We start from the raw sequence: 25,511 nt of genomic DNA on the forward strand, positions 1-25,511 counted from the left end.
AGACCGTTTTCATATAACCCACACAAAACTCCCCCATTTTTATTAGGGACAATAGGAATAAATACCGCATTGCAAGGAATCAGAAGTCAGAGTTACATGGGACTCTTTTGGATATCATCGTTGAAGCCGTGCACGAAGCCCCACTCCATGCCAGCTGTGTAAATAAAAAACAGCAGAAATATGAACCACAATAAAATGCCAGCGGAACGTCGCATAAGGAAGTTATAGAAGAAGCACCAGCACAATGTGCTTATGATAGTTATCATGATGAATACGTAACAGTTCTCCCCGTGGGTGCCGTATAGAGACGCCGTGCCATCTTGGCGAACACCCTCATTATACAATAGGGATATGCCGATGCTCATTATGTTGTCTGCAAACAAGAAGCAGAGCAGATGTCAGATGTTAGCGGTTCACTAGAAAGTCTAGACCCCCCACTTACTGAAAAGTGGTCCACCTATTATGGCCGCAAACACCATCTTCTCGTAGCCCTGCAGGACGAGGGTGGCGTTTGCTATTATATCCGCAGCCGCAATCGACACTGAGCCAAAGGTGATGGCCATGAAGTTTGAGGATATGTTGAAGACAATGGCAATGACAGTAGTTAGCACCTCAATTTCGCAGGTGCAAATCCAGATATTCACAATGGCAATGGTGAAGCTCAGGCCGACAAAGACCTAGGGGCGAGGAAGTGCTAGTGGCGTGGTGTGGTATGTGAATTATTGCCATTTCTTACGATATGGTAGAAGGGCGGCCGATCTGTGCGACTATGAGCGAAGACAGCTATGGCCAAAGGCACTGTCAGAAGGAAGGTCCACTTTGCGTAGGAAAATTGGAGTACGATGTACCAGCCGCTGAATTCGGAAACGATCATTGCTTAAATGAAAACAATCTAAGGTAGGAATAATAAAGATTCACCGCATTCCTCCAATACATACAATGCACAAGGATAATGTAGATGAACGGAGCCGTAATGATCTGCGTGCAGTTGAGCAACTTGCTCCATCCGTGCTTTGCCTTCTCATAATCCACATAGGGAATGATCAAAAGCATTAGGAAAACCAGTGGACATCCAATGATCTGATATAACCGAGATAACCTGCCACCCAGCTCCCAATCCTCCATATCAATGGGATTCAGTGACTCGAGGAAATCGCTGAACAGATACAAATTCTTCGGATTTCGGTCATCATGGAGCATTTTTCCAGTAGCAGTAAAGTCAACTGGCACATGATGGTCCAGCACCTTGGATGTGGTAAAGAAGGCGGCATTGGTATTCTTAAAGGCCCGATGTTTAGCCCTACGCCGGTAATCGGCAGTGTCTGTGATAACCATGTCGTCGTGAAGTTTTAGTTCATATATTGCTTGTCGTTTTTCTGCGATCTCTTGGTCTCGTTGCGCGCCAGGAGGATGACCCATTAGTTCATGAATTTCCCTTCGAAGTTCTTGAAGAAGCAGATCGAAAATCCAGAAATTCGATTAATTCGAAATTGGTTAAAAATGGCTTTCACTTACTTCTGATGCTATGGCGCTGAATGACGAGATCGAGTATATTGACAGATAAATATATAAAATAAATAGAAATCACCACTGAGAATGAGAATGGGAATAACTTGAGAACAGTGCGACCGTAAGATATTGTAAGGAAGCATACCAAGACTTTTCAGAATGGTCACCTTTCCGCCGTGTAATATCATATATCGTGAAAGCTCCACAGAAAGCAGTAGAAACAGAAGGTCTCTGGTGGCGCAAGAACCGCTCAGCTTGAATGGCTTCAGAAAGCAGATAATACCCCCACTTAGGAGTATGATGACCAGTGCGTTGCCAATGACGATAGAAAATATCGACGCATTGCCCCTAACTGGCGCCAGATTGCCTATAATGTCCGGTATTGCATTGCCAAAGGACAGTAGGGTAACACCCGTCAGGTACTCGTTCATATGCAGCCATACAGAGACGATTTTCAAGGCAGGAGTAAAGCTATCCAAAAGAAGAAATGGAAGAACGGAAATGCATCAAAAGTCAATCATCCACTTACAATAGCCTAATGCTCGATGACATCAGCTCCAGAAATGCGAGGCATATCAGAACGAATAAAAACATCACGCAAATCTCCATAAATTGATCGGTAATTTTAAACGAGCAGTACATCATCCTAAAGTAGTTGAAGATATTCACGATTTTCTCGCAATTCTGCACTTCCGTGGCCATCTTGCAACGCTTGCTGTAAGGGAGTCTCATCACCATCGTACAGCTCATCTGCAACAGGAATATGGAAAATGTGCTGTGCGTACTCGTTGCAGGAATTAACAGCAGGCTACTTACATCCAATAGAAAGTGACCGAATTCATAGGAAACTCTAGAATCAGTTCCATTAAATTTCGTAACAGACATTGTGCAGTTTCTTTCTTTACTTCAACTCGAGCGTAGACTAGAAAATTGAGTTTCGAATTAGTCAACAGACTGACGGGAATTGTACAACCAACTTTGTCTCTGTAAAAATCTGAAAAGCTCGAAACTCTGCTAATGAGAATAACCAATATCTGATGGCCTGTAATCTCGCAATGACGGAGTAGCACCTGCCGTTGCAATGCGTCTGGAGTTACGATAGACTGTATTTAGTCGATAAAGTCATAATGGAGCGCTACGGAAAGAGTAGAATGTTGAAATACGAGTATATGAATATTTGGCTTTTCTGTTTCAGTCACAACTGCAATAAACTATATTTCAATCTACATACACATCTACAATCTGTATACACATCGCTTGGCAATGAATAATTCACAAGGAACTGACCCGTTCGCCATTCGATATGATCAGGTAAGTGATTTCCGATTTGTACAAGAAAGTGGACTTAAATTTTTGTTCACTTGTGTACACCGTAGATGAGCTGCTTTGCCATAATGGAGTATGCTTTTGAGGAACGATGCGCGTTGGCCCACAAGGTGCACGAGTGCGACATAGTCTCGACTTTGTCAAATTATTTCTCCCTTCTGTACTGCGAGCTGAAAATACGACGCAGGATAGAAGAGTTGATCGCGCTATTCTTTATCTTGGTGTTAGTCCTTTCCCTGATGGTCACTATTTCCAATGTCGTGGACTCTCAGTGAGTGAGTTTATCTGAGGGGAAGTTCTTTTGCTTATGTCCAGCTATCCCTCAGTTTCAGTCCCATGCTGAAGATTATAGCGATGAAGATGGGCATGAGTCAGTACATAGCCGGGACTACGCTGGTCGCCTTGGGCAATACCCTTCCGGAGGCATTGGCAAACATGATGCCAGTGAGGTCCGAGGCCCCAATGTACTCCATATCCATTAGCAATTCGTTGACTCTCATCCTGGTAGGCGGCGGTGTGATCTGCTACCTCAAACCCTTCAAGATGAATCCCCACAGCACCATGAGGGATCTCCTCTATCTGATACTGTCGTGTGAAGTCCTGACTTTCTTATTGTTACGTCCCAAAACAATTACACCTAGAGATGGGATTTGTAAGGAGCTCTATTCTTTAATTCAAAAGAACACTTAGCCCTAAGCCAAGCCATTTACAATAGATCTGATCATTTTGTACGTCCTTTACTTGATCCTAATATTTACCGATCTAATCGGGCAGCGATTGACCATTAATTGTGAGTATTCTTTGCACAAAACTTTTCGAATTTATTTTCGTCAGTCGGAATGCCTCCAGCGTTGCGAAGACAGATTGATGAAGCATATCAGATGTCAGCATCAGAGGAACGAAATTACCAGATAAGGAAAATGGAGAACACTCTTAAGGAATTGGAAAAAGATCATCGCATAAGAATTCATCAATACGGGAATAAACGACGAAGTCTCTCTTGGAGAGGCTCCAGCGAGCATCCATCGAAATCTAGCCGGAGGATTTCATTGGGATTCGCCACATCCTATCCAACAGGAGCAAATCCAGAAGTGGATTTTGAGGAAACACGCACGGTACTGTATTCGAGCAGTAATTCGAGGAACCGATTTCTCTTCTCAGATTTCTTAGAGAACCTGATGCCCATAGATTTGGAGCGATGGCAATTTGTCGGATATTTGCGGCGGATCTTGATGATATTAAAAGCACCTATAAAACTCATCTGTACATTATTTCTGCCCGTTGTGGACTACGAGATCTACAGGCACGGCTGGTGCAAGCTGCTCAACTGCATCCAGATAATCACTACCCCCTTATTTGGGATCACTCTGATTCACTGTAAGTCCATATATATAGTATTGCTCTCGGCACACACTCTCACTCTCCACTCTCACATATGTAACTTGATTCTCCTTTACCTCAGCAATCATGTTGAATGAATTCACTGGATTTGTTATTATACCTCAATTCGCATATGCCCGGTGGAGTCTTTGCATCACAGTTCCCCTGGCTATCATTGTATTCGTGCATTCCCGAACCGATATACCACCCGTGTACCATTCGGTGAGTACTGAACTTCAAACCCATAGCGAAGCGCCTGGAATTAACCTAATACTCGTACTCCTACTCGCGTATCCCTCGATAGATGTTCCTTGGCTTGAATGCCGGCGGTTGTCTGCTAATAATGGGGATTTGTGCTGCCGAGCTGGAGATCCTGTGCTGCATTGCGGGACTGATCGTCTACCTTTCCGAGGGCTTCGTCGCAGTCACCTTCCGATCGATGGCCGGTTCCATCGATGACACGATTGTGGTTGTATCTCTGGCCTTGGAGGGGTACGAACAACTGGCCCTGGGCGCTATTCTTGGTGCCCCCATCTTTAGTAAGTCATGACATGGTAGTGTAGCCCGTACCGTATCTATTGCGCTAACTTCCCAATCCCCTAATGAAGATATATTGGTTAGCATGGGATTGGCTATTCTGCTTCAGGAGACGGTCCGCCACGGCACTGCTTGGTTCCTCATTGGAAAGCATGGCATGAACTGTTACATCTTTTTGAATGTGGCCGTCATATCCATGTTGTTTTGGACCTTGACTTTCAACTACATCGCGCGCCGCTCAGCTGGGGTATTCTCATTTCTTTTGTACTTAATTTTTATCATTTTTGCCGCCTGCGTTGAGTGGAACGTGGTTCATGAGTTCTCCAAAGATCTTCATGTGGATCCAAAATAAAATCAAAAGGACCTATTTCCTAGCAGAAAACCCACCAAAAAACCAAACAACTAGGCAGTCAATGTGCCGTCCATGTGATTTGATAAACCTAAGCCCCATTGGAATGGCCGATCTTATAAATCAGAGACCTGTGACGAGGCTAGCTCGGAGGTTCTTCCCCCAACGACAATTAATGATTAGTGGTATTGTAAATCAGTTTTATATGCCTCGATAAGACCCCGTTCCAGTGGATCGGTTTGGTATAAAAGCACCGCAGCGGCGAAGGGCTTCTTCATCAGAACCATCACAGTCTATAGTCATGGTGTCCAAAGTTGCTCTTCTTCTCGCCGTGCTGGTGTGCAGCCAGTACATGGCGCAAGGCGTCTACGTCGTCTCCAAGGCGGAGTGGGGCGGCCGTGCACCCAGCTGGACTGTAGCCTTGGGCAACTATCTCGGCTACGCCATCATCCATCACACGGCCGGCTCCTACTGCGAGACCCGCGCCGCGTGCGGAGCTGTCCTGCGCAGCGTCCAGAACTACCACATGGACTCCCTGGGCTGGCCCGACATCGGCTACAACTTCCTCATTGGCGGCGACGGCAGTGTGTACGAGGGCCGTGGCTGGAACCGCATGGGTGCCCATGCCGCCGAGTGGAACCCCTACAGCATTGGCATCAGCTTCCTGGGCAACTACAACTGGGACACCCTGGAGCCAAACATGATCGCCGCTGCCAAGGAACTGCTCAACGACGCCGTCAACCGTGGCCAGATCAGCTCCGGATACGTTCTCTACGGCCATCGCCAGGTCAGCGCCACCGAGTGCCCCGGCACCCACATCTGGAACGAGATCCGCGGCTGGTCCCACTGGTCTGGCTAGACTTGCCCACTGAAATATCAATAAAATTAATAGGAAACTGTAATTCTTCAATGATCTAGGGGAGCTTTTGGCAAGTAGACGAGTAAACACATGGGTGATTCGTTTGGAATACCATTTAGGGATCGCTGTCATTTAAGTGTCTAAAGTACTGGACAAAAGGAAACTCCATGGCTTGCCCGAAGTGGCTAACGATGGCGGGAATATTGCTCCCGCTCTCCATCTTCGTTTGCCAGCCAAACGCTCACGTTCGAGCTGTCAAAGTATTTCATTCGTTAAAATTGACCAAAAAGTTTTCAAATTTTCGCTCAGCGAGCAACGAGCTTCCAACGAGGCCAAGACGCAGGGGGAGGCAAAATAAGAGGATGTGTGGATGGATGAAAGCCGCTGAGCAGCCATTCAAGCATGAGAAACTTGTAGAATATCATTAAGTCGTCGTCGCACATTTCACGCTCAAATTGTTGAGCTAAACTTTGACAGAAGCTGGCTAGAAGACGGCTTCGTTTTAACAATAGAGAGCACGAAGTCGGGGCCGGACAAGGGACAATGAGAAATTCCAGCTAAGAAATTAGGAATTGCACTCGAAAAGTTTTTGATTTAAGACGTGCAATGTAGCAACAAATTGTAATGCACTGTACACTACCGCCACTGAACCCAAAAGCCGGCCGGAGAGCTCCACAAATGGTAGCGGATCAAAACGAAAACGCAACTTGATGAGCATTCTCATTAACAAAATCGTCGTTAACAATGTAGTTCTAAAAAGTTTGCAGAGCTTTGTATATTCAGGGTTTCAGTTTCTAGATGAATCTCGGTTCCCTTTTGCCCCGTGCTTCCTTGTGCATTCGGGAATAAGTAAAGTGGCTTCCCCTCCAGCGAGAGTCAAGCCAATAAATCAACTATAACTCTTTGTGTAAATACATGATTGTGCTGAGACGATGACGGGGATACCCTTACTCATGCGGGATTGATGTTATATGCATGTTTGGAGGTAAATATTTACTTTTTCATGGCTAGAATCGCCTCCATCCTCTTGCCCACTGTCTAACGTCACGCACTTTTCGCAAATGGAACAGGAACAGGTGTTCAGGTGTAGTCTTCTATAATATACGGACGGCACTCTCACGAACACAAGTAATCTTCTCCAGGAAACTTTTTGGCCCGGTTCCGGTGTCTGTATTCCGGGCATTCTATGAGCAAAATATACTGCTTCTAACCCTATTTGAGTGGCCCGCGCTTTTTTTTTTGCACTCACATTAATATTTTGGTCCTTGGTCCTGGTTCACTCAGTCCACTTTTCTGATATTTTTCACGTCAATTTATACCTTCTCACCCTCACGAATACATCTAGCTAATCCTATCGTATTCCTTCTATCCCCAGTAACGCATCCCCGCTCCCCTTGATATCACCATACACAATATAGTGTAATCCTGGAAGTCCGATAGATGCGCGTCGCCCTCAGTTCTGGGCCAACTGTCGCTCTGGTGGAACTGGAACATATTAATTACCTCTCGATATGGTCGATCAATCCCAAAAAAAACCTTCATTAATCCGTGTCCACTATTAGAGATTCTGATTGATTCTAATTGCAATACTTATTAATTTAAATATTAGTCCCTTCAATGGCGACGAGTAATTAGTTTTGCTAGACAACAAAACAGTAATAAGTAAATCAACTAAGTACTACATATGAATAATCTTCTCTATGCAGGCTTTCTTTTTCCTATACCTTTCGTGGCTTTAACTTGATTAGAAATATGTCCGAAATATTAATATTGGTGAAGCGTGGGTTGTGTGCCGAGTCTCCTACGAGTATATATGATTTTCTGTATCTCTTTCTTAACACCGCAATTTAGCTACGCTTTACCGAATCTTTAACACACTACAATACTATACTCTTGATCATCGCACACTAAGGTGGTTCTTTTGCAGGCAATTTCTAACGGTGTATTGTATGCTGACTAGAGTTGACCAGCTTGGTTCTCGCGGAACCAGTGACGCGCAAATGAGTCGGTCGCCTGGTCTGGCCGAATCTGGCACACCGTCAAACAGTCCTGTGGTACGAGTATCAGTATCTACGTCATCCAAATATAAATGAGAATGAAATAAATCAGTTATCTTGCGATTGTTCACATCAGAGGCGTGTGCATAAAAGGGGAAGAATGTACAGAGTCTGCCCCCTACTAACCATTGTACAAAATAATGATGGAGGACAGAAATCTAATCAAAATTCCAAATGAAATCCTCTCATCTACGCCCCTATATGTGTATATTTGGTGTGAGAATTTGATTTAAATCATATCAGCCACTTCATCGTTTTCAAGACGCTCATAAATTAGTATAAAACCCATAATATCACATTGATAACAAAAAAAAAAAAAACTAAATAAATACAATTTATAGCTTGAAGCAGATTTGAAAATCGTATGATGTTCACATATCTTACACCCTTGGAATGTGTAATCTGTGTAGTCTGTCTGTGCAGAAAATTACACGATAATTATACCATTACGCTGCCATGGCACTGCGACTGCGTCATCTTTTATAGGAAAGCTTTCAGTCGAGCTTCAAGGCCCAATGTCCTGTAGACTTCTACTTCGAAAAACAACAGATTTATCCGGATTACATCTGTTCCTATAAAAGGTCTTTGAATATTGAGCTTTTATAGTGAAGGTCTTGTCTTCGAAGGTCCGCACGGTATAAGACATACTGCAGGGAATTTCTAGACAAATTAATTAGTGCCACTTGAGCTGATTAGAAGTCCGATTTGGTCGTCATTACGGCCATATCGGGATGTGCTCCAGATAGCCGCCATATCAGATTTAAGCTCGCGCGAACTCAACTGACTCGCGCGCCTGTTCATCGCTGGCGATAAGCCTGCTCGGGTTCGATTCGATGGGGTATATAAGGCGGCATTGACTGGAACAATGCACAATCGATCTTCAACAATGGCAAATAAAGCTCTAGTCCTTTTGGCTGTGTTCTTCTGCGCCCAGGCCGCTCTGGGTGTGACCATCATCAGCAAGTCGCAGTGGGGAGGCCGTTCGGCCACCAGCAAGACTACCCTGGCGTCGTCCCTGAGCTACGCTGTGATCCACCACACCGCCGGCAACTACTGCACAACCCAAGCCGCTTGCCAGACCCAACTGAAGAACATCCAGGCCTACCACATGGACTCCCTCGGCTGGGCTGATATTGGCTACAACTTCCTGATCGGCGGCGATGGCAACGTGTACGAGGGTCGCGGCTGGAACGTGGTGGGTGCCCATGCCACCAACTGGAACTCCAAGTCCATTGGCATCTCCTTCCTGGGTAACTACAACACCGACAAGATCACCTCCGCCCAGATCACCGCCGCCAAGGGTCTCCTCGCCGACGCCGTCTCTCGCGGCCAGATCATCTCCGGCTACACTCTGTACGGCCACCGTCAGGTCAGCGCCACCGAGTGCCCCGGCACCAACATCTGGAACGAGATCCGCACCTGGGCCAACTGGAAGGCTTAGGCGATCAAGGTCGATGAAAAGCAAAAAAAAAAAACACAAAAAAAAACTTGAATGCAAATAAAATCTTAAAAATACAATATACACACATGAAAAACAACATCGGGTATTTTTAGCTGCGGGACTTCCCTCGAATTCTACGATCGCTTGGTGTGGGCCAGGAGAAGAGCTCAGAATCGTTATCAAGTCATGGAAAGTCTGATTGACTTACCGTAGAACTCCGTCACCTACACGACCACGAGCTGGAAGCGGACGATTGCCGTGATCGATCGGACTGGGCAGCCACGAGAGGGATGTGATTCATTTTATGATTCCTTCCATATTCCCTAGAAGTCTCACAATTTCTCGCATGTGAAATCGTTTCCACGATCCGCAATTGATAATGCAAGGAATTACATTTTGAATTAAATACAAACTAATATTTATTCGAATATCTTTGCATATTTAGTATACAGTATACATAGACAGATATCGTACACACATAAAACGATTCGTTTGCTGTTAATTGATACACAATAGTAAAATCCGGGTGATATATAGCATCGTAAGTGATGGGGTTATGTACGCCATGTGTTCCGTATCAAGTATCGAGTATATAATATGCATAAGAGTCTTACGAGATAGCTTAACACAAAGAACATCCATATTAATATCCAGAGACAGGGCTTTCGGGCTGTGGGCTGCGGGCGCCAATTGAATTTATCTGGTAACGAACTACTTGGGCTTAATCTAATTGAAATTCTCATGGTTAAACGAATGAAAACGTTTATAACAGGTTGTTGTTGCATCTACTTTCGTATATCGGACGTGGCCGAAAAGGAATTGAAGCTTTTCTGGGCCACACCAAAATCCTTGTTACGGTCCTTTTTTTGGTTTTGGAAATTTAATGAGAAGCAACCATATATATATATATATATATATATAGCATATATGCATTCATAAAGACAATCTGCTTGCGTTTTCATTTTACCTTAAACAACAATATAATGAGCGGCGGCTATAAATGGGAATTACTTCAAATTTTTCATTTGCTAAAACACTTTTCAACACATTTATGCATAAATACATACTATATATGTATAGATAGAGGTATATAGAGCATATATGTATAAACGCAAGAGTGCACCTGATTGATGGAGGAAACGGAATGAGCCAAGTAATGATAACCAAAAAAACGTTGTGCGGCTGGGCAAGACGAGGATGTGGATGCTAGTAATGCGAGCACGCGCTCACATCACGGTTACATAGTGAGAAACAAACTTAAAGAAATCACAACTTAGGCCTGGCTTTCATTGCGCCCAGGTGTTATGTTGACCTGACGATCTACCGCTGACGGGGATGGCACCTGCACTTCGGCATCGGCCACATCGTTGTACGGCGGCGGCGGTGGAATGCTCTCCATCGCATCTAGGCCTGCGTCGATCACCTCCAGATCATCATCGTCATCGGAAATGGGGCCAAGGGCGACATCACTGCGTCGCATTGGAGGCGTGTTGGCATTCACGTGCATCGTGTTGTTGTTGTTCGGCATTTCGTTGTTGTTATCCATGTTATCATTATCATCCATAATGGAGGCGGCGTTTGCAGTGGCCACTGCATCCAGAGCCACGAACAGGGGGGGCACACCAGGATTTGCTTCAGCACCGCCAGCTTCTCCGGCCTGATCCTCTTGGTAGTTGGACATGGCCACCTGATAGGATGGCGGCGGTGCCTGCTTCAAATATTGGGCAATGGCCTCATCATAGTTGGGCAACAGAGTGGAGTAGGCACGCTCCTCAGCCCCAAAGGTGCCGCCCACACCATTGATCCCGGATCCCGTCTCGAGGAAGGGGAACAAAGTGCGGATATGTTGCTGACGCAGAGTCAGGTACTTGTAACAGCGCCATACAATGCCAATGCAGTAGGCCTTCAGGAATACAATGCACACGAAAACGACGAGAACCACCACGACAAGCTCCTCAGGCGGCAGCTCCAGCAGCTTCTCGCGCCAGGGCAAGCGGTGAGACTCGGCAATGATGCGATGGATGGCCTGTAGGTAGCACAGATAGCCAGCGGCGGTGAGGCTGCAACGGGAAAGAAAGAGCTGGGGAGGTTGCCCACAAAACGATTTAAAATTATCTTACGTCGTTATGGCGAAGTCAAACAGCTGCAGACAGAAGAAGGGCAACAGATGCGACGGTTTCCCCTTGATGGTTCCATAGATCATCATCAGTGTTATGGCTATCATGCAGGTGCACACCAGTCCGCCCATGTCAAAGTTCTCTACAAGCATAGAATGAAACCGAAAAAGATAATTACTAATCCATCCACGGATCCACTCTGTGTCACTGCTTACGCTCACGCTTACGATAGTTGAGGGAATGGTCGCGGTAGGCGTAGGGCGGGTCCACTTTGCTCAGGGGCGTCGGCAAGGCCGGTGCATTGAGATCCACAGTGTAGTCATGGCTGCCGCTTTCCAACTCGTCCATCATCTCGGGGTTGCGCCAGATGACCGCCAGAACGCTGAGGGCCAAAATGTTGAGGAACTGCAAGTGAGGCGGGGACGGATACATGAATACTACGCAGTATTATTCCATCGTATAGAATATATTATGTGGGAACAATGAGCTAAGATAGGATCAATTCAATGGAATGGGTAAAAGATATATATTAAAAATTTTCGCAACAAATGAATACAACGGAAACGGGTTTAGCGATGGTCAGCTGGGGCCAAGGGCTGCAACCTTTGGGTTAGATGGTGGCAGCTAAGGCACTCGACGCCGCTCGGAGCCACTGCCGACTCCAGCGATTTCCAGTAGTGCTTGGGCTGGACCTGCAGGCGGTTGAGGTATCCAATGAACGCTTGGTAGGAAAAGTCCAGTGCTAACTTGCAGTTAATACGATGGTGATGGCTGCAGGCGGGGTCGAAGATCCAAGTCCTTGGCTCTGGTATGCTCATGGCAGATTTGAGGAGATGATTTTTGAACCCCTCTTGATCGGCGCCGTAGTAGATTCGTGTGGTTGTGTAGGCAATGCCATCGTGGATCAGCTGACGCACAGTCGGGTCGGTGACAACCCTCAGCACTTCCAAGGTAGATAATTCCGGATTTTGGAGTCGTACCAAATGCCAGGGCGCGATCAAAGCAAAACGTACACAAGATGCGACCTCTTTTACTTTGTCCTGACGCTGAGGCCACCGGCAATTCAACCAGCGCACTGCAGACATTAGGACCTCCAGCTCCGAGTTGACACCGAGCATACTCGAATTAAGCAGAAGAAGGAGCGGCTTCAGCGGCAGAAGGAGAAACTCCTCAGAGGCCACGAGTGTCAGAAAGAACTTTGAAATTCGCAGAAGGAAACGTCGCTGAGATCGCTCCATGTTCAGGCGCCTCGCCTCCACGTACAGCAAAGCGGCTGCGTTCTCTTTGCACCCATCTATCAGACAATGCTCGCACTGGCGGACCAGCTGTGTGATCTTCAAGAACTTTGCCGCTCGAAGGACCTCCAGCAGGCCCAATCGAGGCAGGAGCGGCTTGTCCGTAAGCATCCATTCGTAGATAAGACCAAAACTCCTTGCGGTCACGTACTCCTCTGGAAGCTCCAATTCAATATCGTGGGCGGTATCGCGAAACGACTGTGAGTAGCTCTGCAGAACCATGAGATGCACTGGGAACTGACATTCGCCGATTCTGACAACCGAATCGGTCCTCAAACGATTTTTGGCCAGCTTCAGCAGCAGTGTATACAGATTGGGCTTGTTCTTCATTTGGCAAGGATTAACTTCCAGTGTCGACCACTTGTCGGATGCGGCATAGCCCAAGGAGAACAGGGTGCGCTCGTTAGGCTCGCCAGCGTTCGTGCGCCAGGACGGGGACAAAGGACAATTAAAAGCTGGGCTCTTGTACAGCAAGACTAGGCCATTCTCCTCGCTCTCCACGTCCCCAGAGCTGCTACTCTCCTCCGTCTGCTCTTCTTCCACCAGGCTCTCTTCTTCGTCATAGCTCAGGGGGGTGCTCGCTGAATAGGAATCAGATTCTTCGTAATCGCTCTCTGCTCCGTGGTACATTGCACTCGAATCTTGCACAAGCTCTGTCGAATGCTTCTTCTGGAAGCGATCTCATTGGAAAGGAGCAATCATTTCAAATTGCTCTTGTGCGAAAAATGTAAATTCGAATGTTAGTTTTAATATTATTTGAAAATGACTGGAAAGGCAAATGCCAGCTCATATCGTAGGAGATAGATACAGATTCATTAAACACATTTTTTGAACATCTCGCAGGTGTTTGGGTATTCTATGGCTTATCATGACGATGAGCTGGCAGGCGAGCTGGCAAGAAAAAAAAACCACAACAGATAAGGAAACTTCAGTAGATTTGATTTGCGATTTGTGTGCTGATAAGTGACAGTTGAATTAACAATTCTTCAATTTATGGCGGCCTTCTGTCTCGCTGTTGAAACTGTTGACCGAACAGAAAGATGTGGTACATACTCGCCTGTATGCATATCTGAGGGGAAATGTTTGCATATCATCTGGCGAGTACGTGGATTTTTAAAAATAAATGGAACAGCTCATGGATTCGGATATCTGGTATCTGGTATCTGGCGGTCTGACTGTTTGCACATATGGCCCGTGCTTAGACATCACATCAGGTTCAAGGCTCTGTTTTGACTGCAAATTGACCTTTAATGCGACACTTAAATGGAGGCGCATGGTTTGTTTGTTATAATTCTGATTTAGATACCTAAACCAAGTTGGATCAGTCAGATGGTCGCAAGATGACTGTATCATTATATGATGATCCAATCGGAATATTAAACTCGCGGCTATACGCTACACAAATAAATAAATAAATAAGAGCGTTTGAACAGCCGATACTCGACTCGAATTGGAGGGGCAAACAAAGAAAAGGGGAAACTGGGAACCGAAGTGGTATTAAATTGCACTTGAAGTTGATAAGAAGTGAAACGGAACACCATCGACAAGGTTTCAGAGCCCCACAGTCGCTGCTGCTGCTCAAACTGTAATCATTTTCGCGACGCATGTGACGATTTGTTACTGCAAAACGTGAGTCGGTGTGGTGCGGTGCGGCGAGCTGCTATGAAAGCGTGTCGCAGGGGACCCCAATCATAAGAGGCGGAACGAGCACTGAAATACACAAATTATGCCAATTGCTTATGCCAAGTCATGTGTAGACGACACCGCTCCACAATAGGCTGTAGTAGGGGCTACTTTCAGCCGGGGGCTGGACAAAAGGCCCACCTTAGGGCTTGTGTAATCGCACTATACCGTTTGCCAGGCACGGATCCGGACCGACACTTCCATAGTGGGATGCTAAGTCCCATCTTCGCTGGCACTGTTGCTGATCAGATGACGCACGGATTGACGTCACAGGGGGAGGAAAACCCACGCAGGGAAAGTTGGACGTGTGCAGTGCGAAAGTTTTAGAGCTGCTGGATGCGTGCAGTTTTGGAGCAACTGCGCAGGCATGGTCGATTGATTTTTCCCTTCCTTGACACTGAAAAGGGTCAAAAATGAAGCGGCAACAACTTGCATGCGTGGGAATGCAGCTGTGTATACACATTTTGAGGAGCCTGCTGCAGCTGTGTGTGTGGGTGGGGTAAAGGTCAGAGGGTGGTAATTGAGTTTCTTACCAAATGCCACAATCCAATCATCAGGGTTGCCGTATGGACATGCAGACCAAAACAGCACGTAAACTCCTTATGCTGGCGATTGCCATTGCTGCTGGTGGCGGTGCCATTGCTGTTGTTGTTGTTGCTGGGATGATGACTACGTTGCGGACCCATTTTGACGTGAATCCTTAACATTTCACGCCCCGCAGACAGAGGTGGGTGCCACAAGCTGCAACAAAAACCAATCACCAGGCATTAATTATGTTTATAATTTCACAATATACTCGTATAAGTGTATACATAAGTATACACATGTATATAGTACATATGGCTGCGGTTACAGTCAATGTCAATGTGTGTGTATGTGTGTGTATATGCCTGGGTTTATGTTGTGTGCCACTTTATTTGATGCTGCTTAGAAATTTGCACAATTGTTTCTCATGGTTTTCTGCTTTCACTATCATTTTCGTTTGAGCACTTATTATTAGATGTACCTTTGGAGTGTTGTATAAAACTAATCTAGTTGTTAAACTTGCACAGAATTCGAAATCTTTTTTAATGAACTGCGCAGCAGCAGTGTTGCCAGATTTTGAGCGTCAAAAAGCTAGATTTCAGAAAAACACAAGCTAAAACTAGCTAAAAATTGTGAAAAAACGGGCCAAAAAATAGGCTAAAATGTGTTATAATTTAATCCAACTCGCTATTACTCGAATCGGTATATTTATCGCTGGAACGTATTATAAACAGAGTGAAATTAAAAAAGGCTAGATTTAAGGCTATAAGCATTTTCATAATATTTCAAGCTTTTCCGTTTTCAAATAAGCTAGATCTAGCATTAAATAGGCTAAAATGGCAACACTGCAGCAGTGTGATAAAAACATACCGTGCGACCCACAGAAATATACCAAAACATACCGTCTCATTTTAAAAATATACCGCAAATATACTGACGAATTCAAGTTACATTCTATATATTACTCGTTTCTGATATTCCGTAGAATATTTCTAGCTAGATAGATCCTTTAGCCCTGCCCACATAATTTTATATGGTTACTGATTCAACTTTCTACTTGACTGGCTTATTTTAAATACTTGCTTTTATTAGATTTTGCCTAAAAAAAGGTTTTAGCGAAAAAGGTCAAACAAAAAAAGTTAGAGCGTAATTGTTCGTAATTGCTCATAGTTTTATCACTAACCATACAGTATATATATACTGTATGGTTAGTGGTTTTATCCTATTGATATATACATTTTCTACAAGATCCACTACTTTTATGTACTCCCATTTATTGTATTTTGACTAAAACAAGGTTTTAACAAACAAAAAACAGTCACAATGTTGTAACGTCAATGTGGCTGGTATTTAAAGTCTTGTTGCTTGTCAGCCTTTGGCTATGTGTATACCCTACTATATAACGATACTGTTTTCCAAGCTGCTTTAAAACGTAATGACCATTTCTGAAAATTATAGATGTATATGTCTTAGTCGTTACTCATTGCTGGTCTTTGTAAGGAGACCACTACCTGCAAAATATCGTTGAAATACCTTTTAAACAGAGATTGACCCAAGCCCGAGGATGATTAGGATAGAAAAGTTCTCAGAATACACACTACTAGATTTCATTAAAGTGATTTTATTTTAACTATAACAAAATTACAACATGGCAAATATAAAATGTATTATTCATCATCGAGTATTTCTATGGACGGATTGGGCTCATCCTCCTTTTCGTCCATACTGTCGATTTCGCTTGAGGGAGATTTGAGTTCCTCGATTTCATCCTTGAGATCCTCGATTTGCTCTTCGTACCGCCGCTTTTGTGATCCCAGCTGCAATGATACGCGATTGTTTAGTGGCAATGGAAAGGCACACCATCTTATGTAAGGCGTACAAACCTTAAACTCGAACTCCCGCTCTGCCATCAGACGTTTCTTCGCGGTCTCCTCCTCCCACAGCTTTTTGTTTGCCCGCATCAATTCTTGGTAGGTCTCCGAAAGTTCTTTTCGAAGCTTCTCCTCCAGCAGCTGCATCTTCAGTACATGGTCGAACTTCAATCGATCGATCTCTTCTCGCAGGCTGTACGGTAAAAAGTGTATTATACGATGTGTTATTATGACGAAATGAGCTCATTAGATTTCTATACCTGATATTATCCTCCTCAATCTCTTTGATGTATTCGTACTGGGTATTCCTTTTAGAGTTGTCAAAGAAACCAGAATATCGTGTACTATGCTGCTTTATCAAAGGCTCTTTAAAAATGATATTCTTCGCTATGGAGGCAAAGTTGAGCACGTTCAGGTTTTCCTCATAGAACTTCTCCAGCGGTGTGACAGTCACTATCATGGCCAAGCGTTCCTTTCCGAGCAGGGCTGCTTGCAACAGCATGGTAAGCTTTGAATCGCGAAATGGTATGACGTCAGTGTTTGGCTTCTTCCGTGAAGTACTGGCCGCGTCCAGACACCGCCCCAGAGTCATTAGGGAGGTGTTGATGTTTTTCGCCTCCTTGAGGCGTAACCCGATGGTGCCCGTGTTGTTTACACGCTCCGAGCCCGCGAGGTCGCAGAACTTGTACGAACATTGAGTGGTCATTCCCGAGCTGTTGTACTTCAACACATCCACGATGAAGACACAGTGGGATCTGCTAGAGTTCGCGTTCACCGAGGTCGAAGCGTAGGTGGAACGCTGCTGTCCCAGCCGCAGCAGCCGCAAGGCTTCCTCGCTGCTTCTTACGAACACAGTCGTCAGGCCCTTGATATATACCTGACCTTTATTGCAGGTGATCTTCATGGATTTTCGCGGAACAGCACCAAGATTTTCTTGACGCGGCGGTATGCTCAATAGGTCATATACCAGTTCATTGTAGATCTCCACAAATGATACCCAAATCATTACCGAGACGTTCGGGTCGGCCTTTGTCTCGAAGGTGTGATCCCCCTGAATCGCCTCCTTCAGTCGCTCGTGATGCCCGCCAATATCCGGGCACAAGTTAAGCAGTTTCTTGCTTATTTGCATTTCCCGCAGCGTGGTCTCGTCCTGAAGGAACTCAATGCAGCCGTTGACCAGTTTTAGTTTGGGTGAGTGGTACAAGTTTTCCAGGTAGATGGTGAATATGTGCTCTAGTCCGCGGGGTATAACACCAGCAAGCACATCATCGCCTTTGTGGGAAAAAACATTATGACCAGTTGCCGTTTGGTGCAGACAGTAAAATATCGAACATACCAAGCAATGTGTACGTTTTTCCCGAGCCTGAAGTGCCATACGTCATTATGGTAACGCATTCTTCATCCACAATCCTGGGACCAACACAAATGTCGTAGACATCCCGCTGCCCAACGGACCCATCGAATATAGATGTGAATCCAAAGTGCTTTTCCATTCTGTTGACATTGTTGCTGGTGTTTTCACTCTTTGCGCTGGTAACCAGCACTTTTCCATCCTCTGATACCGAGTATGCTTTGGAGGCGGCACCCACCGGACGCAGACGCAAAAAGACCTGTGGCCCAGTATCCGCGACACTGCTATCTTCTGCAATCGGGACACTGGTTGCATAGTCTCCACAACTGGATGCGCACTCTGACTCAGAGTCTGAGCCGTCTGTGCTCTCCGTGGCTTCATGTATATCATCGAACAGACGCAACTTTTTCTCCGGTCTTGGTCGACAGCGCCGGTCAACGCTGGGATCTCGAGCCATGAGAAATGAGCGCTTTTCGCGCACTGGTGCTTCATACGAATCGCTCATGTTAAGGTGTGACGGTCGCCGAATATTCCAAGTTTATTGCTGATTTGCAGATTTTATTTTCAATTGTAGATTCGCGCTTTTTTTCAGACGCCTCTGGTAGTGTTGCCGCTTTTTTCAAATTTTTGTAGATGACAGCTACGACCAGGTATCGAACGTTGACAGTTCGTAATATATATCGTGATAGTTTTTGCCAAAATTTATTGATAGACTGCAAGTTCAAGACTAGACTATAGTTTGGTATATTTCTGAGGGTCATACTGGAGAAATACTGGTTTTCGCCGCGCTCCTATGGTATTTTTGTCAATTTCACCAATCTATTAATTTAATTTTCAATGCTATATAGAAATCCAATAAATGCAAGTATTTCGAATAGGCCAATCATGTATAGAATTGATTCATCAATCGTACAAAATTGAGTGGGCATGGCTAAATGTTCCATATAGATAGTATTATTCAACGGAACAAAGAATATGAGGAATTGGTCGTTTTTTTTTAATTCGCCGCAGTTCGCCGCAGTTTCGCTTTAGCAACAATGAGTCTCGTTCCATACACAATGTTGCACATTCCATACACACTGTTGCAGCAACATTTACTTGAAAACCGTATTTTAGTCAAAATAAATTATGTAAAGGTAATTAAAAGAAGCAATCATGTAAAAAATGTATTTATCTATGGGATAAAGCTAAGTGGGCATCTATAGCTTGAAATATAGGCAATACCCGATTCGCCGCAGTTTCGCTATTGCAACAATGAGTCTCATTCCATACACAAACATGTTGCTAATTCCATGCACACATACCCTGTGGGAAATGGATGTTATAAAATTGTGAATACGTTTGTCTTCCAAGGCTCAGGATCGAGATAAATATATACAAGATACTAATAGTACACATGAATTAGTCAAAAACATATCAATTTGAGAAAAGGTCTTAATAAATTGCGTTTGATCCACATATAAAATTAACGAAAAAGGGTGCACAAAGGCCTATACACGCATCATGTCTTCAAATACTAGCAACATTGCGACTGTTTTTTTTGTTGAACTATTTTGTTTAAACCTTGTTTTAGTCAAAATACAATAAAAGCAACGACTAAAAACTAACCAATTGTGTAGAAAATTGATGCATTAATTGAGTAAAATTATGTGGGCACGGCTAAATGTTCTATATAGCTAGTAATATTAAACGGAAGAAAGAAAACGAGGAATATGTAAAATAGAACTTGAATTCGTCAGTATATTCACGGTATATTTTGAAAATAAGGCGGTATATTTTGGTATATTTCTGGGGGTCGGACCGTATATGTTAACGATAAATGGGGGCTGTGGGGCTCGAATCCAACGTTGGGGCCCAGCTGTAGAAAAATTCAATCGTGAGAAATCTTCAATACGCGCGCCGCACAATAAACATTGCAAATACCGTAGAAAACATCTCTCCGCATCCCGCGCTTATAATTACTTTTTACTGCCCGTGTTACTGTTTTTTTTCGGGGTTGGTGCATCGCTCTGTGGAAAAGAGGAACTTGCGTACAAAATACAAATAGAAACATTTGATTTTAAATATGAACTGATAAAGACACATAGAAACCTGTTTTTAATTGGTGTTTTTAGCAAATAAGCAAAAGTGAACGTGGAGTGCAACTGCAGTTATATAAAATCGCGTTACTGTAACTGCACTTTTACAGTAAGTTTCCTTTTATCTCAGTGCCCACCACCGCCATTGCCTATGTCTCCCCTCGCCCCGCGAACCCTAGTGCCCATCATTTTGCGTCGTTCGATTGTTGTTTCTCCTCGTTCCTGCGCGTTGGCTGGCTGCGCGCTGTGGCTGTTTCTCAGCAAACGCACTAGTTGCCTTTCCTCCCCTGTCCCACACTTCTGAACTACGTCATACTCCGAATTCACTTTTGTCTCCTATTTATAGAGGCAGAGATTAACTGCACTCTACGAAACGCCATGGAATCAGAGAGAAGGAGAGAACAAAAGCGTCCACGCGGGTGGGTGATCAGATAGATGGTGTGTGTGCTCGCCATATCAAAGTGGGGCCTATGGCGTTATCAGTGCCAAACAACAGCCCGTCGTAAATAAGTGCGAATTTGGAGAGTGCCAATCAGGTTGGGATCAACCGCAACAACAGCTGTTATTCGGTGTAATATCTATTCCACACATACATATGTATACATGAGCATGTATGTTTGCTCTGGGAAGCGATCAAACTTCTAGCTGGCGTGGCTATGCGGTCTAGACGTTTGGAAATTTCTCATGCGGTTTTAGGAGGGACGATCGCGCTCGCTCACACTCGTTCGTGTGTTCGAATCCCGCCCGAGCTTGTTGGCTTCTTCGACGAAAACTCACGTTAATTAGCCGTTACTCCTTGGGCTACATTAACTTTTTTCTTCTTTTTTTCCCATTTAGTTGGTTTTTCAAGTTACTGTTTTCCCATATCATATTTGCAGTGTGATATCATCGTCATTCAAATATAACGACAATTGTTTAGAGTCTCTCTATCTCTCCGTTTCCCTCGCTCCCTCTCTCTGTGTGCGTGTGTGTATCTGTGCCTCTAACTGGTGACGTAATTTGAATCTGCTGCAATCGCCTTTCTTGTTTTGGTCTTATAAGAAATGTGTATGGCTGCGCAAACCGGTTCCCAATAGTTTACTTTTGTTTTCGGAACTGCGCCGCACCAAAACAAACCTCCATCTGCTGCTGCTCCCACCCTTACACCATTCCATATCACATAATTGAAATGTGAGTTCAAGATGGGACTGGCTGGCTGGATAAGTCGGTTGGTTGAAGGCGACCATCGACCGTGTCTGGCCATCCATATCAATGCGAATCGCGGTGTTGTCGACACAATATACATAGGTGTTGAAAGCCGTCGATTCAGATCCGATTAATGATTAAGAAACGGAATAAACTGACTGGATTAAACTCTGAATTCTTCTGTTGATTGTGCAGAAGATTACTTCCATTTAGGGGTCAACAAATCAAACATCCAACCGTCTTTTCAACATTCCTCTGATAGAGACAATCAGCATTGCCCAAATATGAAAGTGTGTTTCTTTATAGGCAGTGTAACCACTGGAATCAACGGCCTTGACATGGTTACAACATTCATCCAGCTCCAGCTGAACGCGAAAACATAAACAACAACGCCACGAAAACGAGTTCGTTTGATCTCGTTCTAATTATATATCCAACCTCCCCCCAAAATTACATGAAAATGTTCACAGATACAGTGAGGTGGGGCTTCATAGATATATTGCAGCTATTTATAATTTTATGGAGTCTGATTGAATAGGGACAGCAAGAGACGTGCTTTAGATATGAAATAGGCTCGTTTATGGGACTGAACTGCTTTTAGAACTACGCAAAAATGATCCCAATCGTATAGATTTGTGCAACTTGTCCCTTTTGTCATGTGCGCTTTGACTGCAACTGTCGGAACAGTTCGAAGCGCACTGCATACGACGGTGATGATGATGATGACATCACCATCTGTTGAGCTGAGCTATTGATGAACAGACTTTCTAGTGGACCTAGGGCTTATGCTGGGCACCCACTCGACGCCCACGGGGAAAAGGTTTTCGCTTAAGCAGCTGCGGGGCGCCCTGCTGCTGCAGCGAAACTGGGTCAACTGGTTCCATTTCCATTCAGGTAGGCAGGCCTAGGGAGGCACTATCAACACGCAACCTGTCAAATCGATAAACTCGACCCAAATCTTCCCCCCTCGATAATTTGTAAACAAACACAACACACACACAACACACACGCAACATACGCACACATGTATTGATAGGTTGAACGAATACTTTCAGACAATCGAGCGCCAGGAAGCGGACTCCAGCCATGGGTCAGATTATGGGCTCCATGCAGAGCAATGTGGCCGAGGTGTTTGGCAACCGCCGGAAGCGGAAGCGCAGCACGGACTCCGCCCTTAGTCAGGATGAGCAGACGCAGTTGGGTACCACTCTGCCCAAGAAGTAAGCATGAGAGCTGCCCGAGCCCAACTGTTTGTGGTTCCATTTGCTAATTTATTGATTGCCTCCACCGCCAGGAAGAAACTGCTGACGACCACGCAATACATTTACAAGGCACTGTTCAAGGAGGAAAAGAACTCGGATGTGGCCGTGATGGTGCTGGACAAGGTGTGGCACCTGCACAAGGTGTACTTGAGTCAGAGCCCCTACTTCTACACGATGTTCAATGGGACGTGGAAGGAGGCACAACAGAACTTTGTGCAGATCACCATTCCCGACGACCGCATCAACGTGGAGAGCCTGGATGCGGTTTTCGGCTCCATGTACTCGGACGAGATCGAGATAGATCCAAAGGATGTGATACCAGTGCTGGCCACGGCCACGCTCTTCCACCTGGACGGCATCATCGACAAGTGCGCCGAGGTGATGGTGGACACCATCAATGCGGAGACGGCCATCCACTACTACGAGGCGGCCTGCCAGTACGGAGTGGTGGGGGTGAAGAAGTCCACCTTCCAGTGGTTCCAGATCAACCTACTCAGCATTTACAGCAAGCAACCCAATTTGTTGCGGCACATCTCCATTGATCTGATGACCGCCCTGACTGCCAGCAAAGACCTGTACGTGATGCAGACAGAGTTTTCCCTGTATACGCTGCTTCGCACGTGGATGTTCCTGCGATTGCACCCCGACCACGATCCCGAAGACCCGGTTCAGCGGGCTGAGGCGCAGAAGACGCAGGAACGACTGGTCAACGCTGGCGTAGATACGCACACACCCAGCGTAGATGTTGCCCAGTGGACGTACTTCACCAGCCGGATGGAGGAACGCTCCTTTCTGGCCACGCCCGAGGGTCAGCCGTTTGTTCCAGTCTTCCAGAAGCTCCGCACCCAGTACCTCACAAACCACTACATGGACTTGAAGATCATCTATAACGACAACATAATACCCAAGGAGTGGCTTTACAGCCACATCCACAGTCACTGGGACGCCCTGCTAAGGATCGATCACGGCCAAGAGGACACGTAAGTCTATCCCATCGCCCAGTCTCAAGAGATGATTGTACATTTTTGTTGCTCCCACAGTAGTCCACAGCAGTTGGACGACGAACAGTTCTTCGAGAACTGTATGCGATGTGGCCGCCTCCTGACCGAGCCGGGTTACCAGAAGTGGCGCTGGACGGGCTTCAATTTCGGCATGGATCTCATACTCATCATGGACTCGCGCAGACTGAACATTAGGCGCCACCACCGGCACGAGCACGAGCGAGTCCTCAGCCTGCAGACCAGGCGCAAGTTCATGATCCGCACCACTGTCACTTCGATCAATGCTCAACGCCAGCCAGTTTTCACACAAACCTCTGAGATCTGCTCGCTGAGTCTTGAGAAGAACGAGGAGGTGCCGCTGATGGTTCTCGACCCGAAACTAGTCCATCCGCTGCTTATATCTATTAACATGCTCGTCGTCATGCCCCCCAATCAGAGCTTCAAGGAGGTTGTGCCGCACAGCGAGGAGGCAACGACAACAACTTCACTTTCCATACCCATTTCGGAGATCGGAGCCACTTGCGAGAGGCCGCTGACTCCGGCCAGTGCTGATGATTCGGCGGTCTACATTGGCGACTCGGAGGGGTCAACGCCCACGTCCCCGTCACCGCGGCGAAGGATAAGTTGGCACCGAGAGATCGGTGTGTCCACCGACGCTGATGCACTGTTCGGCGACATAGCGTGCTGAGCGCGCACATCCACCAAATAGCAGGATCACCTCCATAAGCACTACTACCACCATTTCCTGTTCATGGACTCGCACTGGTCGAGTCTCGTTTTAGATGTAATTGTAAATTCGTTATCTGCTAGTTTCTCTTACGATTACGATAATCGTGTGACGTGATCCACACGTTTGTAAATTAAGTTCGGGCACTCCGAAGATCGTTCTGGTACGCCCAGATCTATATTTTTGTATATCGTTTACTTCATTAGAACCTACATGTACATGTAATGTAATAATTAACTATTGAACTCTACTCTTTGGAGTAGTCTCGAGAATCGCTCGTGCGGTCGCACATCGATGTTGCATATTGTAATTGATGCAGATATAAGCCAACTCACTCAAAGATGATCTACTTGTTAAGCCTACGAGTAAGTAGGCAGCAACGCGGCAATGTAACTAAGATTGAGGCGTATTCGGATTATATAGTCATGTAGTATGTTTGCGCATCTAACTGTCCTAACACATTTTGTATTCGCTTTGTACGCTATGTACGCACAGTAACAATTATCTCGATTTCGTTTATTAAAGTCTTCGATTAATTGCAAAATAGTTTCAAATTCGTATGCTACTCATCATCCCCAAGCAGGTCATCCAGGACGCTTTGCCGCCAGGAGTCGAGATCAACCATCACCTTGAAGACGTTTTTTGTCCGAGGGTTCGCACAGCCCACAGTTTGGCGAAACTTCTCCATAATCCTATTGGCCTCCTTGTTCCGCGACCAAAACCTGTACTTTGATTTATGGGCCGCCTGGACGTAGGGCGACTTCTCCTCACAGCTCATTTGCTTCCACTTCTTGCTGGCGAACCGCAATACCTGAGTCGGCCGCATGTTGCAGAGTTTTTCCTTGTTGTTCCTCTTGAAGTGCAGCAGGAACCTGACGAAAGGATTGCGTCCGGCCCCTTCCACAGCAGGCATTTGTTTGCAGCATGTATTTTTCGGTTTACTTGATGATGAGGACAA

At 45.4% G+C, this 25,511-nt stretch overlaps 8 protein-coding genes across 15 annotated transcripts; 4 read left to right on the top strand and 4 right to left on the bottom strand.

The window, feature by feature from the left end:
• Window positions 1-14: 14 nt before the first annotated feature.
• Window positions 15-2,558, bottom strand: LOC6898774 (mitochondrial sodium/calcium exchanger protein-like). 3 transcript variants are annotated; one of them, XM_002138715.4, is made up of 8 exons: window positions 2,326-2,558; window positions 2,039-2,259; window positions 1,655-1,980; window positions 1,516-1,590; window positions 939-1,445; window positions 737-876; window positions 443-677; window positions 15-373 (listed from the first exon to the last, which is right to left on the bottom strand). In XM_002138715.4, exons 1-8 carry the CDS (start codon window positions 2,392-2,394, stop codon window positions 93-95), a joined length of 1,854 nt encoding a protein of 617 aa, XP_002138751.4. In that variant the 5' UTR covers window positions 2,395-2,558; the 3' UTR covers window positions 15-92. The 3 variants fall into 3 exon arrangements, 2 of the variants coding, with proteins under 2 accessions (XP_002138751.4, XP_033233257.1); XR_001452336.2 differs by lacking the exon at window positions 15-373 and having other exon boundaries at window positions 557-677; window positions 737-854; XM_033377366.1 differs by lacking the exon at window positions 15-373 and having other exon boundaries at window positions 557-677; window positions 737-892.
• A 110-nt stretch (window positions 2,559-2,668) lies between these two features.
• Window positions 2,669-5,119, top strand: LOC6898775 (mitochondrial sodium/calcium exchanger protein-like). Of its 4 annotated transcripts, XM_004444325.3 has the most exons (8): window positions 2,669-2,820; window positions 2,886-3,106; window positions 3,162-3,487; window positions 3,551-3,625; window positions 3,685-4,212; window positions 4,298-4,437; window positions 4,520-4,754; window positions 4,824-5,119. In XM_004444325.3, exons 1-8 carry the CDS (start codon window positions 2,773-2,775, stop codon window positions 5,102-5,104), a joined length of 1,854 nt encoding a protein of 617 aa, XP_004444382.2. In that variant the 5' UTR covers window positions 2,669-2,772; the 3' UTR covers window positions 5,105-5,119. The 4 variants fall into 4 exon arrangements, with proteins under 4 accessions (XP_004444382.2, XP_033233254.1, XP_033233255.1 ...); XM_033377363.1 differs by lacking the exons at window positions 4,298-4,437; window positions 4,520-4,754; window positions 4,824-5,119 and having other exon boundaries at window positions 3,685-3,950; window positions 4,024-4,201; XM_033377364.1 differs by lacking the exons at window positions 4,298-4,437; window positions 4,520-4,754; window positions 4,824-5,119 and having other exon boundaries at window positions 3,685-3,950; window positions 3,997-4,135.
• A 248-nt stretch (window positions 5,120-5,367) lies between these two features.
• LOC5495516 (peptidoglycan-recognition protein SC1a) lies at window positions 5,368-6,003 on the top strand. The gene has a single exon (XM_001361491.4). It carries the CDS (start codon window positions 5,403-5,405, stop codon window positions 5,958-5,960), a length of 558 nt encoding a protein of 185 aa, XP_001361528.1. The 5' UTR covers window positions 5,368-5,402; the 3' UTR covers window positions 5,961-6,003.
• A 2,875-nt stretch (window positions 6,004-8,878) lies between these two features.
• PGRP-SC2 (Peptidoglycan recognition protein SC2) lies at window positions 8,879-9,539 on the top strand. The gene has a single exon (XM_001361492.4). The coding sequence runs from the start codon at window positions 8,883-8,885 to the stop codon at window positions 9,456-9,458; it is 576 nt and encodes a 191-aa protein (XP_001361529.3). The 5' UTR covers window positions 8,879-8,882; the 3' UTR covers window positions 9,459-9,539.
• Window positions 9,540-10,028: 489 nt separating this feature from the next.
• LOC4805068 (tetraspanning orphan receptor) lies at window positions 10,029-15,673 on the bottom strand. 3 transcript variants are annotated; one of them, XM_015184929.2, is made up of 5 exons: window positions 15,560-15,673; window positions 15,087-15,294; window positions 11,803-11,980; window positions 11,579-11,717; window positions 10,029-11,518 (listed from the first exon to the last, which is right to left on the bottom strand). In XM_015184929.2, exons 2-5 carry the CDS (start codon window positions 15,258-15,260, stop codon window positions 10,732-10,734), a joined length of 1,278 nt encoding a protein of 425 aa, XP_015040415.1. In that variant the 5' UTR covers window positions 15,261-15,294; window positions 15,560-15,673; the 3' UTR covers window positions 10,029-10,731. The 3 variants fall into 3 exon arrangements, with proteins under 3 accessions (XP_015040415.1, XP_015040416.1, XP_001361530.3); XM_015184930.2 differs by having other exon boundaries at window positions 11,797-11,980; XM_001361493.5 differs by having other exon boundaries at window positions 11,791-11,980.
• Window positions 15,674-16,679: 1,006 nt separating this feature from the next.
• On the bottom strand, window positions 16,680-18,952 carry sub (kinesin family member subito). Its single transcript, XM_002138717.4, has 4 exons — window positions 18,286-18,952; window positions 17,210-18,221; window positions 16,962-17,142; window positions 16,680-16,895 (listed from the first exon to the last, which is right to left on the bottom strand). The coding sequence occupies exons 1-4, from the start codon at window positions 18,803-18,805 to the stop codon at window positions 16,746-16,748; spliced, it is 1,863 nt and encodes a 620-aa protein (XP_002138753.2). The 5' UTR covers window positions 18,806-18,952; the 3' UTR covers window positions 16,680-16,745.
• A 1,178-nt stretch (window positions 18,953-20,130) lies between these two features.
• On the top strand, window positions 20,131-25,099 carry gcl (germ cell-less). Its single transcript, XM_001361494.5, has 4 exons — window positions 20,131-20,487; window positions 22,619-22,783; window positions 22,858-23,805; window positions 23,866-25,099. Exons 2-4 carry the CDS (start codon window positions 22,650-22,652, stop codon window positions 24,512-24,514), a joined length of 1,731 nt encoding a protein of 576 aa, XP_001361531.2. The 5' UTR covers window positions 20,131-20,487; window positions 22,619-22,649; the 3' UTR covers window positions 24,515-25,099.
• Window positions 25,100-25,115: 16 nt separating this feature from the next.
• LOC117183534 (uncharacterized) lies at window positions 25,116-25,466 on the bottom strand. Its single transcript, XM_033377594.1, has one exon. The coding sequence runs from the start codon at window positions 25,464-25,466 to the stop codon at window positions 25,116-25,118; it is 351 nt and encodes a 116-aa protein (XP_033233485.1).
• Between the last annotated feature and the right edge of the window lie 45 nt (window positions 25,467-25,511).

The sequence above is a fragment of the Drosophila pseudoobscura genome, chromosome 3 (assembly GCF_009870125.1).
Source record: "Drosophila pseudoobscura strain MV-25-SWS-2005 chromosome 3, UCI_Dpse_MV25, whole genome shotgun sequence".
NCBI lineage: Eukaryota > Metazoa > Arthropoda > Insecta > Diptera > Drosophilidae > Drosophila > Drosophila pseudoobscura.

What these genes read in the sequence shown, in the direction of transcription:
- LOC5495516 (XM_001361491.4), top strand. Translation starts at nt 5,403, where the DNA reads ATGGTGTCCAAAGTTGCTCTTCTTCTCGCCGTGCTGGTGTGCAGCCAG.
- PGRP-SC2 (XM_001361492.4), top strand. Translation starts at nt 8,883, where the DNA reads ATGCACAATCGATCTTCAACAATGGCAAATAAAGCTCTAGTCCTTTTG.
- LOC4805068 (XM_001361493.5), bottom strand. Translation starts at nt 15,260, where the DNA reads ATGTTAAGGATTCACGTCAAAATGGGTCCGCAACGTAGTCATCATCCC. An exon ending in TGATTGGATTGTGGCATTTG is followed by an intron (nt 11,981 to 15,086) that starts GTAAGAAACTCA and finishes CCTCACTTGCAG; the next exon opens with TTCCTCAACATTTTGGCCCT. An exon ending in TTTGACTTCGCCATAACGAC is followed by an intron (nt 11,519 to 11,578) that starts GTAAGATAATTT and finishes TTCCCGTTGCAG; the next exon opens with CCTCACCGCCGCTGGCTATC.
- gcl (XM_001361494.5), top strand. Translation starts at nt 22,650, where the DNA reads ATGGGTCAGATTATGGGCTCCATGCAGAGCAATGTGGCCGAGGTGTTT. An exon ending in GGTACCACTCTGCCCAAGAA is followed by an intron (nt 22,784 to 22,857) that starts GTAAGCATGAGA and finishes CTCCACCGCCAG; the next exon opens with GAAGAAACTGCTGACGACCA. An exon ending in GATCACGGCCAAGAGGACAC is followed by an intron (nt 23,806 to 23,865) that starts GTAAGTCTATCC and finishes TTGCTCCCACAG; the next exon opens with TAGTCCACAGCAGTTGGACG.
- sub (XM_002138717.4), bottom strand. Translation starts at nt 18,805, where the DNA reads ATGAGCGATTCGTATGAAGCACCAGTGCGCGAAAAGCGCTCATTTCTC. An exon ending in ATTGAGGAGGATAATATCAG is followed by an intron (nt 17,143 to 17,209) that starts GTATAGAAATCT and finishes TTTACCGTACAG; the next exon opens with CCTGCGAGAAGAGATCGATC. An exon ending in AGCGGGAGTTCGAGTTTAAG is followed by an intron (nt 16,896 to 16,961) that starts GTTTGTACGCCT and finishes GTATCATTGCAG; the next exon opens with CTGGGATCACAAAAGCGGCG.
- LOC6898775 (XM_004444325.3), top strand. Translation starts at nt 2,773, where the DNA reads ATGAATAATTCACAAGGAACTGACCCGTTCGCCATTCGATATGATCAG. An exon ending in TACACCTAGAGATGGGATTT is followed by an intron (nt 3,488 to 3,550) that starts GTAAGGAGCTCT and finishes CATTTACAATAG; the next exon opens with ATCTGATCATTTTGTACGTC. An exon ending in TGGGATCACTCTGATTCACT is followed by an intron (nt 4,213 to 4,297) that starts GTAAGTCCATAT and finishes CCTTTACCTCAG; the next exon opens with CAATCATGTTGAATGAATTC.
- LOC6898774 (XM_002138715.4), bottom strand. Translation starts at nt 2,394, where the DNA reads ATGTCTGTTACGAAATTTAATGGAACTGATTCTAGAGTTTCCTATGAA. An exon ending in TCATCGAGCATTAGGCTATT is followed by an intron (nt 1,981 to 2,038) that starts GTAAGTGGATGA and finishes TCTTTTGGATAG; the next exon opens with CTTTACTCCTGCCTTGAAAA. An exon ending in AATAGGTGGACCACTTTTCA is followed by an intron (nt 374 to 442) that starts GTAAGTGGGGGG and finishes TCTTGTTTGCAG; the next exon opens with ACAACATAATGAGCATCGGC.
- LOC117183534 (XM_033377594.1), bottom strand. Translation starts at nt 25,466, where the DNA reads ATGCCTGCTGTGGAAGGGGCCGGACGCAATCCTTTCGTCAGGTTCCTG.